Source organism: Leuciscus leuciscus (genome assembly GCF_965113295.1).
Source record: "Leuciscus leuciscus genome assembly, chromosome: 11".
Lineage (NCBI taxonomy): Eukaryota > Metazoa > Chordata > Actinopteri > Cypriniformes > Leuciscidae > Leuciscus > Leuciscus leuciscus.
The window spans coordinates 25,973,034-25,986,062 of record NC_138735.1 but is presented as its reverse complement, the minus strand read 5'-3'; the positions used below and the strand labels follow the sequence as shown (position 1 = coordinate 25,986,062).

At 33.8% G+C, this 13,029-nt stretch overlaps 1 protein-coding gene across 1 annotated transcript; it reads right to left on the bottom strand.

Moving 5' to 3' along the window:
- Positions 1–476: 476 nt before the first annotated feature.
- Positions 477–4,767, bottom strand: f3a (coagulation factor III, tissue factor a). Its single transcript, XM_082183649.1, has 6 exons — positions 4,544–4,767; positions 4,291–4,399; positions 3,275–3,468; positions 2,998–3,182; positions 1,620–1,788; positions 477–1,184 (listed from the first exon to the last, which is right to left on the bottom strand). Exons 1-6 carry the CDS (start codon positions 4,620–4,622, stop codon positions 1,039–1,041), a joined length of 882 nt encoding a protein of 293 aa, XP_082039775.1. The 5' UTR covers positions 4,623–4,767; the 3' UTR covers positions 477–1,038.
- Between the last annotated feature and the right edge of the window lie 8,262 nt (positions 4,768–13,029).

Here is a 13,029-nt window from a genome sequence, read left to right as displayed (position 1 = left end):
TTTTTACTGGTAACATAAGACATTTGGCATTACCAGGACCCACAAATATTCCCTCATTGCATTATATTCAACATTATATATAGTAGTTTAATGTAGTACTGACACTAAAACTCTGAAAACTAGAGATACTATTTTTTCTCACACAGTAATATTTATTTTGGGTGAACTATCCACAATACATTTTGTCACTATCCACGATACATATTGTTTCATTTTTGTATTGTGATATATTGTTACACCCCTAATATATATATATATATATATAAAACAACTTGGTCCTGTAAATATTTAACAGTTGATTTACATTTAATGTAAATCTACTAACTTACAATTGGGGGCGCCATTGAGCTATTTAACATCTTTATATCCGAGTTTGATATTTCTGACTGAACTTGCATATAAGGCATAATATATAACATGTTCTTTGAAGTTAGAAAATATAAAGGCAAAGATCTGAATGCTGATTAGTCCACATGTGTATTTTTGTATATTTATTTATTTGTGTGTGTGTTTTTTAAATCCACATCAGTACCATTCTCACTGGATTCACAGGTCTGAAGTGTAATGATAAAGTTTGCGCACCACAATGGCAACAATACAGCAGATATAACATTATTTTTTGATTAATAGTTAGCCATGTACAGTTGCAATATGACAACATACAACAAAAATACTTTAAAAACGAATACAGTTTACAATATTAGCTAAAAAATAAATTAGTTCTTTCATTTCATAAAATATGATCTGATTTTGATTCTCCCAAGTGCGTACAAAAAACCTCCCTTAAATCATACAGTATTTCCATTTGTTAGCAAGGCAGTGCTTATAAAAATTATTATACAGTACACTTCAGTGCTAGACTAAAGAACCCACCACCGGACAGTATAAAGGTCTTGTCTTGCTAAATAATATGTCTAACATATCTACAGTTTGAGGTTTCACAGAAACACAATTTTTTTTTATGGTAAAACGGCACACCATCCTCCCTTCATAAGGGAGAGTCTAATTTAAACGTACCAAAAAGAGCATCTGCATTCCTCATACGCCATTCAATGGTAATCCCTCTTTTCCTGTGTTTTCCGGTTGCTTTCTTCGCCTGCAGCACATCACGATGACAATAATGATTGCTGTTATTGCCAGAATGATAATAAAAATGGCTCCGACGATGACACCCATGCTGTACTCTGCAAAAACATTACATCATCGTCATTATGGTCACACGAACACTTGATTCAATGATGAGTCTGATTGGACACCACAGGAATTTTGCAGTTCTATTGGTCCCTAGACGCTGATATGATTCATTGACAAGTTACTATCATAATCCGCCCGACACATTTCTTATCAATTATGAGTTGCATTAAATGTCTCAGCGCTGTGAATCACACAATCATAGAGTCCATATAATCCTCTGATATGATACTATATCAGCTATCCGACACTTCATAAATGGATGCGTTCCAGCGAGAGTCCAGATCAGGGGAGTGAGTCTATTTTGGGAAAATGATTCATTCCCTATCAGACAAAATTCCCAACGTTTGCTTTTCCTGGGATAGTTGTGGTGAAAATCCCTGACAGATCAAGTTAAAGTCTTGTTATTTAAAGAGTGAAAGCGTTACCTTCTAATATAGATGTGCCATCTTCCGGAGAGCACTGGATGTGGCTGAGCTCCCCATATTGTTTTTCCAGAGCGCGGGAGGGGAGGTAGACCTGAATGTTGAAACAGTAACTCACTCCTTGGTCCAAATCCGTCAGCTCAATGATGCTGCTTTTACTGATCTTCTCTTTCTGAAGAGGCAAACACATAAAATGATGTATAATACGTATAATGTATCATATAGGTAACACTTTACTTTGCAGTGGACACCTTAAAATAAAGTGTAATAAGGTCCCATTACTTAAGGTTTTAACAATTAGCAATACATTTGTTACAGTATTTATTAACCTTTTGTTAACGTTAGTTAAAGGTATAGCGGAGGATCTTTCCAAATTTTAGATAGAACCCGCCCTCTCCACTTTTTGAAAAGTTTGATTGATTCACCAGAATGATTGACAATTAGGAGGACCAATAGTTTAGACTACCCACCAGGAAGTAAAACATCCTCCGCTATACCTTTAATAAGATCATTGTAACTTCATGTTAACTCATGTAGAACTAATGTTAACAAATTAAAAAGTGTTTGAAATAAGGCTGCATTCATTTGATATACAAGATTGCACTGTGAAATATTATTTTTATTTTAAAATAACAGTTTTAAAATGTAATTTATTCCTGTGATGCAAAGCTAAATTTCCAGCATCATTACTCCAGTCTTCAGTGTCACATGATCCTTCAGAAATCATTCTAATATGGTGATTTACAGGTCAAGAAACGTTTATTATTAACATCAAGTTGAAAACAGTTGTGCTGCTTCTTATTTTTTGTGGAAATCATGATCCATTTTTTTCCCCGGATTCTATGATGAAATCGAGAAAAATATGTATTTAAGATATAAATCTTTTGTAACATTTGTCTTTACTGTTACTTTTGATCAATTTAATGCATCTTAGCTGAATAAAAGTATCTATTTTTTTTTTTTTTTTTATCTTACTAACCCAAAACTTTTGAATAGTAGTATAGATTATTTTGCAGAAACTATAGTTATATATAGTAACTATATTATATTTTTGTCTATTGTGCCCTATATCATGTTGAGTAATATTTTTTTATAATTGTCAAATGTATATATATGTATGATATGTATGTATGTGTATATATATATATATATATATATATATATATATATTTGTGGAGGAAGCTTTTAGTCTCTAACTGAAGAAAATGTGGATGGTTCATTTTCATTTAATATCTAATCATTTAATAAATGCAAGGTGCTAAAACGGTTAAATGACTTTGTGTTTATTATTTAGTTAACATGGTATAAATCCGGATTGAAATTTGTCAAAGTGGCAAAAGCGCTCAGAAAAGAAATAATAAATTTGACAGACAACACTAACCTTTCCTGTGCTCTTGGCTTTCCTGTAGGTAACCTTATAAAGCAGGTCGTCCCCAAAAACATCCCGAATATTCAGTCTCTCATTAAGATTCTTAAAGAGAGCTGTGGGGACATCCGTTACAAGCAGCGTTGTCTTCCTCTCGTCATTGTTTACTTCTATTTTAAACTCTGGTCTGCCAATGACAGCTGAAAGACAATCAAAGCAGAAGATCTTAATAATGGTTCAAAATCTTCATGTCATTAAATAGAGCGTAAAGTTGGTTGTTGAGAATACTGACTGTCAGAATAAGGGGAGAATCTCTCAGAAGTGACATGAGGAAACTCAACCAAATCCGTGGAGACGCCCCGCATGGGTTCAGACAGGATGTCGGCGTTGTAACTGGCCTTCAGGTTTTTTAACTCCGCAGTCAGGTCGCATTCAGTTTCCATGGTCCTGATGCAGTGTGGCGTTCGTTCTCTGTCGTGGGCCAGTCTATAAACATTTACACAGACATTTAGAATGTAAAGACAACTTTTGGAAATAATAAAATTACATTACATGAGAATCAGTGACAGGTTGGTGCCTGCTGTAACAAGTCAAGGGTGTGGAACTATGCTAGAGTTGCCAAATCTACACGTGTGAAGAATTTTTTTGTTCATAAAGGTTTTTATGGGTTACACGTTAATAAAAGAGTGTCTAAAATTGTAATTGTACGTTTAATCGCTGCCTTAAAAAGTGGTTCCAAAGTTACAACCTGGAGGGTTAAATCCAATGCACTTTTGATTAAATTAGTGGTGAACACTTGTAGAAAATTTAGTATAAATGGCAGAAATGATTTTGATATCTGTTAAATAGATGGTAACAAATTAGAAAATCCATAATATACACTTTTATTGCCCATACACTATACGCTTTTATTGGTTTATGGCCATGCTGAGATTACACAGTGAGAAACCTTTTGAGATAATCAATGAATTATGACTTGATTGGTAAGAATCAATATGATCCAAGTAATATTAGATAACTGCAATACCACTAACAGTTATGTTAAAATAATACATTATATGCTACATATAAAGCTCTATATGTGTACATTTCACTTTTATATTAAACTTGGGGAGGGTGTAAAAGATTTAGACCATTTTCACTATTGTTTTCTGACTATATCTTTTAATGTGATGTAATAAATTACATTGATGTACAAATTACGTTTTGCTAATTCCTGCACATTTTTGATAGCTATAGCCTAATACTGCATTCAGAACAATGAATGTAATAACAAACAACCTGTATTGTAATAAAAACATGACTTACTCTGAGAATTCAACAGTGTAGGAATAATTCGTTGGTTTTGGACTCCATGTTAACATGGATTTAAAATTGAAAGAGGACCAGGTTACTCCCTGTGCTTTTGGAAAGTTGTCTATAAAAAGAGCAAAGCAAATGAATCAATTAGATTGTTTTAAATAACACATTAACTAAAATAAAACGATAGAAATGGTTTAAAATAGCTGGTTAAAAAACTGAATAACACGCATACAATCATTGTCACAGGTAAGAGACTCACCTGAGGCGAAAGCCTTCGTGAAAAATGAAACCAGGACCAATACAAGAATGCGAAATTTCATTTGCCTGTTGCTTTCCATGTTGTCCCAAGATGACAGTACTAATCCAACTACAGTACGAAGACCACATAAAACTCCTTTAACCAGGTAGGATAAAAATATGATAGTGTATCCAGCTCCCAAGTGGTTTATAAAGTCCTCCTGATTTAGTGTGTGTGAGCGCAACAAACCCAGTCAGACCAGTTGGGATTCGAGTGAGACTAATTAAGCCCCGCCCAGAATAAGTCTGTCCGCTTATGCATTTGACCATTTATGGATTTCCGCATTAACACAAAATGACCAAAGAGCATTCGCGTTTAAAAAACGCACGTTTAAAAGGAAATACATATACTTAATTATAAAATAATATGTATGCATTTTTTTTTTTTTTTTTTTAGTTTAGTTTATTAATTACCTATGCAGTTTTGATATTGACCCCAGCAGAGAAAATATGTAATTAATTTGGTTTATTTTTGAAAGTCAATTTCTATATAGACGCTTATATAAAATTGCTGGAAATAAATAAATAAATGATTGAATAAATAAATATTGAACATTTCCAACACATGTGTTTCATTAAACACAAGTTGATCAGTCCATCATTTGATGTGTTTAGTCACAAAAATAGATTTCTCAAAAACAAAAAGTCAACTTATATAACTTAAATCTCCCTTTTTTATTATAATTATTATTAGTGCATAACTTATACATACAATGAACAATCATAACGACAAAGAAAAAAAGAAAGCATAAATATCATGGAAAACATAAACGAGACTTTTGCTTGTGAATAAAAATAAAAAATCATAATTAAAGATAACCTCTGTGAGGATGTAGGTGTGGGTCACATTTGTAGGGCTAAAAACATAAGAATGTTAAAATGTATTGGTTATGCTAAAATCACAAAATAAATGGACAGCTGTTTCTTCAACAAAACCACAAAATGAACAAGTTTCATCAATAACAGAATATTTAGAAATGGATGAATTAACAAGATTTTATGAAGGATTTTAAAATGAATTTCCTTTCCTTATATCAAAGCAACCCCTCGATTACAGCATCAGCTTTTCTGCAGGTTATGTAAAAACAACAATCATAGGCAAACCATTTCAAATATTACATCTGAGAGCAACACAACCTCATATCTCATTAAAAAGAAATCTGATTTCATGAATAAATTAGTTCAGCAAAAAAAACACTTCTGAGATTGTTGTATTTGAATAACAAAAGTCATTTGAAGCAGAATGAAGTGATGACACACAAACAAGCCACCATGATGATGTAATCATGCACTGTGTCACGTAAAAAGGCTTTCAACTCATTATGGACATGAACCCCTCCGCTGACCGCCATGACAACACAAGAAAATTACTCATGACATGCTAATGACTTGGTATTTCGGGAAGTATGACTTCATTTCTGTCCGTATTTCAAGCGGTGTGTGACGCTGGCACCTCTAAAGTGCTGAATGCCAGCAGGGATCTTTTGCCCATTCAGATCCTTATGCTAATGAGCCGCTGGCACCTCACTCTCGCATGTGGCTTTGCATGTTAAAACACTCACAGGACTCAGAGAAACTCACACAAAACCACACAAAAGACAAGATCAAACTGGAAAATGCAGGTTTTCTTAGAAGTCTCATCATACTTTACTGTTTGAGAATCTTTTTTAGGCAGTTGTCTGTCACCCTTCTCAAGTGTGCAGGGAATTTCAATGCCTAAACATGAATTTAATGAATTAATTTAAACAATAAAGTCGTAAATTAACATCTTTGAGCTGAGTGGCGGATGTTTTTGCAAGTCTCGAACCTCCTTCAATATTATTAGGCTATATGAATTTTTGGTTACACTTTATTTCAATGGTCCACTTCAGACATTCTATTAACTATAACTTTGCAACTACATGTAAACTAACTCTCATTAGAGTATTAGTAGACTGTCAGGTTAGGGTTAGGTCGGGTTAGGGTTCGGGTTAGTAGAATAAGACAAGTTGACATGTTGCAACTTATAGTCAGTTGAATGTTTGTTGATGAAGCATCAAAATAAAGTGTTAGCAGATATTAAACAGACAGTCTACTATTACTCTAATGAGAGTTAATTGACATGGTTGCAAAGTTACTTATAATTAGTAGGCTAGTGTCTAAAGTGGACCATTGAAATAACGTTGTCTTACTGTAATGTAATGTAATGGTAAATGAAACATACTTGAATGCAAGACTTCTCCAAATAGCCAGTGGTAAAACTAATGAGTCATGAATAATGCACTTGCATAATCAACCAGTTGAGCATGACTCTAACAATGGCAAGGTCATGGGGTCCAATCCCAGGCTATTCTATTGACTACAATTTTAAAATGATCAATCTAGATAAAAAATAAATAAAATTAGTGTCAGAAAAACACATTTCTGCACATTTTGAGACGCGGCAGCTTCAGCGTCTATAATGTAGGGGGCATTTGAGCATTTGATTGGACAGAAAAGCTGAAGTGCATCAAAATCACTGATCCATATTGAACAGAAGTGAGAGAATGTAAGGTTTGAACGCTTATATCTTCTAAATGTGAGTTTTGTTATTGTTTTGGAGCACACTAGCTTATAGATAACCGTAAGGCTAACATATTCATAAAAGAACCAAAAAACTTCACTTGATTTCATGGGGACTTTAAGGTTATGGGTTTGCATAGTATGCAGAATAACAATACCTCTTTAAAGTCTTTAGATTATTACTGTAATGGTAAATGAAACATACTTGAATGCAAGACTTCTCCAAATAGCCAGAGATAAAACTAATGAGTCATGAATAATGCACTTGCATAATCAACCAGTTGAGCATGACTCTAACAATGGCAAGGTCATGGGGTCCAATCCCAGGCATGCATGTACTGATATAATGATTATTAATACATTGAATGCAATGTAAGTCGCTTTGGATAAACAGAAAACAGAAATGTGATTATCACACATGTAGTCCTCATGTGAATGAAGTCATCATCCATTTTTGTTCTACAATAGAAAGGATCCTCTGCAGTGAGCGTTACTCCTCTGGGGGTTTTCTGACCTCTCAGATTACCCAGATAATCACAAATGCTCCTGGAGGAACCTGTGAGAGGATATGAGGTCTGAAACAATAGGCAGAGTGTGTTTGGCTGAACTCATTTACACTCTCAAAAAAAAAACACACACACACACACACACATCGCTTAAGAAAACATTCAAGGCTATACTGTAAAAATGATTGGTTTAGGAAAACATCTATAAAGAAACATTAACACAAAAACTGCTTTAGTTTGTTTGACCTTTCCAGAGATAGAGATTCAGGAAGTGACATATTAACCTTTCTGCAAGTGTTTCCTTTTATAGGCTGCTATAAAACAGTGGACTACTGGAAAAAGGACTACAAATTAATTATTATATTAAAAACCTCAATTAGTTTCTATGATAAAATACTAAAAAACTCAAATCAATTATTTTGTAAAGTGAATTAAGGCATCAAAACAATGGAAATACAATGAAAATGTTTTGAAGATGATCGATTTGTATTAAATGAATACTTTGCTAAACATTTAATTTTATTTGACTGCATCCTTATATGAAATTAGGGAGAATGAGCACCAGTTAAATATATAAAATATTAGGGAAGGGTGATATTTGTATAATGACTTAATATATAACTGTCTCCTCAGATCTTGAAGGACTTGGAGAAACATCTTCGTATGAAAAAGAAAAAGAACATGGAAAAATGTAAAAAATAACAGCATACAGGTTTGGAATAACATGATTTTGTGAACGATGATACAACATGAGTAAATGATGACTGCGTATTTTGATTTTTGGGTAAAGTATTCCTTTAACAAAAGTCATGCTGGAAAATTAGGTCAACTTACTGCATAACCAAATTGTTCCTGCATATTCCTGTCTTTCCATGGCATTATTGCTCTCTGAATTGGAAACAACATCCTAATTTAAGGATCAATAAATTCTGCATCAATGGAAAGTCCCTTAGGCCGATGACAGATTTGTTATTACTATTAAAATTCCAGGACAAAGTTTTTGTGCATGTTGGCTTGCACCTTCATCCTTTTCTCAGGTTCCCATCCAAACCTATTCAAAGAATTTAGTGTTTTATATATTTTAGGAGTGAAGGATTGATTTTTTTTCATGACTTGTGGGCACATGAGGTCATTTTACTCATTACATCGGTTTTGTGTTTTCTTGACAGAGAAACTGTGAAGACAAGCACATACTGTGAGTTTAACCCCTATGTTTTGACAGACGGTCTCCAGGCTACACTTGATTTACTCCAAGATGTTGGTACACTTCATTTACGTGTGTCATCCTGAATCAGACTTCCGTGCCGTTCTGATAAGGACATGATGAAGACAACCTGAAACTTTATTATTGACTTTTGACAGGCTTTTACAGTAACAAGTTGCAAAAACACCTGATAACCTGAAACACCAGACGCATACGCAGCCAGTGAATATATAATTCCATATTGACGGTACGAACGGAGTCATATACGCCAACCATATACGCACTTCCAGAAATTCCACATCAGCTTAAGGTTCACACGGCATGTCTTGTATAATCACTCGCACCATTATAGCATGTCTGGAAGCAACTTCCTGTTTAACTCTGGGTCTCATCTATCAACTTTATGCTGTTAGGCCAAATAGAGGCTGGAGTTCCTGTGACAAAAAGCAAGAGCTGCATTTTTTTTCCACAATTATGTTAATTATCGGGATCGGTGCACATGTGTACAGACATTACTCACTCCTTTCAAAACTGCAGGCTCAGAATCAAACAGCGAACAGCAGCTCTGTTCTTATCTTCAGGCTCAAGACAGATGTTAGATAACAAGTGAACAGTTGATTTACATTCTTTCTACTATCAGATGAAGGTGTTCCAAATGCAAACTACACTGAAAAAAACAATAGGTAAAATTTACTCAATTTTTCTTTGGCAAGTTTTTGCACAAATACTTTTTAAGTAAAGTTCACATACGGAATTAAGTAAACTCTACTTAACTAAGTTAAGTGAAAGTAACAAAGAAAATAAGTAATTTTAACTTGGCTAGTAAAAGGTTAAGTAATATTTAGTTGAAGTTTCCTTGCAATACATTTCTCTTAAACAATATATATTATTGAAATAAGTTGTTTTACTTAAAAACACCTAAGTAATTAATTCAATAGATATTGTGTAAAACAGCATATCTAAATATCGGAAGTTAAGCATCATGTGAATGCAGAGACCTCAATACTTGGTAGACAATACACAATGACGGTAACATTTGATGGCTCCTTTTTGTGTTTGAATGTGTCATTTTGAGTAGAAAATGAACTCCAAATGTCACAAAATGGCATGTTACTAATCCTAACAACAAAAGCAATGATGAAACAGTGTAAATACAGTTTGAAAACAGTGAAAAATCAACCTCATTAATTATTCAAGGCCCAGTGCATGATGGGAACACCAGTATCAGAAAAGTTGAGTAATTTTACTTAATTTTATAACGTTGATATTTACGCTTTCATTTCTACACGCTTGAATTGAGTACTAACTCTTGCCTGAACTAACTTTTTCATGTAAATTACATTGTTTTTTTCTGTAGTATTTACTTTACCACAAAATCATTTTTATCAGTGTAAAGTTACAGTATAATCACTCAATAGTGCCCTGAAGTGCACTTCACAGGGCCATCTTAACCAAGATTTGTACATAGGGAGTATATAGATATATCAATGTTGAAAACAGTTTTTGCTGCTTAATATTTGAGTGGAAACTAAGATAAAAAAAATAAATTTGTATGAAAATGGTAAAAAAAAAAAGAATGGTACCTTTTGTAACATTAAAAATGTTTTTACAGACACTTTTGATCAAATATTTCTTTCTTTCTTTTTATTGTTATTTTAATCTTACTAACCCCAACGTTTTGAATGGTAGGCTATTAAGGTTATCACTAAAATATTAAGCAGCAAAAACTGTTTTCAACATTGATGATATGATAAATGTTTCTTGATCAGCAAATCATCATATTATAATGATTTCTGACGGATCGTGTGACTCTAAAGAGACTGGAGTAATGATGCTGAAAATTCAGCTTTGCATCACAGGAATACAATACAATTTAAAGTATATAAAAATAGAAAACAGTTATTTAAGATTTTAAGATTAGTTATAAGATTTCACCATAATTACTGTTTTTACTGCATACCGCATAAAAACAAACAAAAACAATGTTCAGCTTCATGTATAACTCAGAAAGACTTTCTCAGAAAATGTCTCTCAGCGCCCAATAGTTCGCATAAACAGAGAATACAGATTATTTATTCAGAAATGCGTGGTTTAAAATGAATAAACAAACTGGCATTCAAACATTTTAAACAGCATATTAACTCTTTCAAGTTAATGGACGAAACTTATCAAACTTAAATAAGGCGTATAAGAGAACTAAACATAAAACCACAAAAGCAAGAATGTGCTCCTGCCATTATCATTCTTGGCAGGCTGGCATGATCTTACTGGCATGCTCTTGAAATCAGAACAAAAACAACATTAGCCAGAAAGATATTTAGTTTCGTTTGAGTCTGTGCCCTGTTCTCACTGTAGCTGATGAGTAACTGAAATGCCTTTGATGTTGATTTATTAGTTCATTCATGGCATTGCATGCAACATTGCTTTGTTATTGCTAGGCCCAGGAATATCTAAACTATCCATGCAAAAATCAGCAATTTTTTTTTTGTGGAATGGATTTAAACATGGTCAAATGATGGAGAGAATGACTTTTTCATTTCATTTTTTGGGGTGGATAAATGTTTCCTATTCTGGGATTTAAAAAAAAAGATTGTGTTGCTCCATGAGATGCTCATTGACCATTGTATGATCTGACATTTATTCACATCAATATAACTTATATTTGGATGCATATATAGGTGACTGAATGTTCAAGCTAAATTTTAGGTAAAAAACAGAGTCAAATATTTTAGGTCAAATATGTTAAACAGAGTTTAGAGAACTTATTAGCAGCTGACATCATTTCAATAATGTAATTTATTTAATAATGAAGCAAAGATGTGGCATAGGAAAGTTCTAACAACTGCAACATCCTGGCAAACACACACAACACAGTAACATTGTAGCGGTGAGTTTTGCACGTCTGAAACATGTAATTAAATGTAAAGAGCTGCTTTTGTTAATATCAGAAGGTCCGGACGCATTCTTCCCACACTACATTAACTCTTTTGTTTGTTGGTTGAAAAGCCAGGCTGTTATTCTGTACTCCCTTCTCTGTGAGTGGCTGATCAGAAACAAAACAGGCCCCCCTTCAAGGGTCCCTCCAGAAAACTAACATCTGTACCGACCACATGCTTTTACATGTGGCTAGACTTGTGGCAGACTGATTTGTACACTTTAGAGGACTTTGGTTTATGAGCAAGAGCAATTACATTGCTGCCATTAACGATGGTGGTAAACACTGTAAAAAAACAGTGTTCATAGAATAAAAAGAAAATGAAGGAAACCTTTTACATTGCTTTTTCTTTGCTGAAATCATACACATATTTAAAATCGGAAAAAAATCTAAATGTAAGTTTTCATATTTTAAAAGTAAATGCTATATTTGTATAATCCCCTGCAGGACTTTTTCGACAGAGAATAGCTAGTGAATATATTCCTCAATCAGAAAAGATTCTGTCCTGACCAAATGCCACAAAGACAAAACAACACGAGGAACATCTGTTAACTGAGCAGAATGCAAAGTGCTCCGAATTACGGGTACGTCCACATTTCCAAGCCATGTGACTGAACTTGAGCCAATGAGCAAGAAAAATCCACTGTTATTTGTTTACCTTTCTTTCCTCATCAAACAGGCATCCTGGAGAGAAGTTAAAACTCCAGATTTCAGACCTTAGCGTGCTCCCTCTAGGATGCCAATTACAATGAAAGGTTTATAGAGAGCGAAAGAGAAAACACAGCTAAATGAACATTTGCAGATAGACCATGAGCAATGTACATGCTGTGGGTGTTCACACTATAGTGGCTTACGGTTAATTGAGTATTCTCCATACTGTATATCACACATTGGCTATTGATAAGCTGCAAACTAAACCAGATGTTATCCAAAAAGGCCGACTGTGCAAGACTATATCACAACAAATTATCAAATGACAAAGCTTTCCAGCAGTGCATGAGTCGGACACACTCAATACAAACTAAATGCCTAAAAGCAGAACTGACACATCACCCACATCATCCTCCACCAAACATATAAGATAACCATATAGCGCATCTGCTTGGAAACATGAAATAGAAGATGAGGAGTCATTATCATGAACAAATTAGAATTATGCTAATTCACACCCATAAGATGTGACTAGTTTTACTGAAATCTTCTGATGACTTTTGTTTGTTCCCATGCACTAATATGCATTAAAAATTAAAGGGATAGTTTAG

What these genes read in the sequence shown, in the direction of transcription:
- f3a (XM_082183649.1), bottom strand. Translation starts at nt 4,622, where the DNA reads ATGGAAAGCAACAGGCAAATGAAATTTCGCATTCTTGTATTGGTCCTG. An exon ending in TACACTGTTGAATTCTCAGA is followed by an intron (nt 3,469 to 4,290) that starts GTAAGTCATGTT and finishes AAATGTTTATAG; the next exon opens with ACTGGCCCACGACAGAGAAC. An exon ending in AAGCCAAGAGCACAGGAAAG is followed by an intron (nt 1,789 to 2,997) that starts GTTAGTGTTGTC and finishes TTGCCTCTTCAG; the next exon opens with AAAGAGAAGATCAGTAAAAG.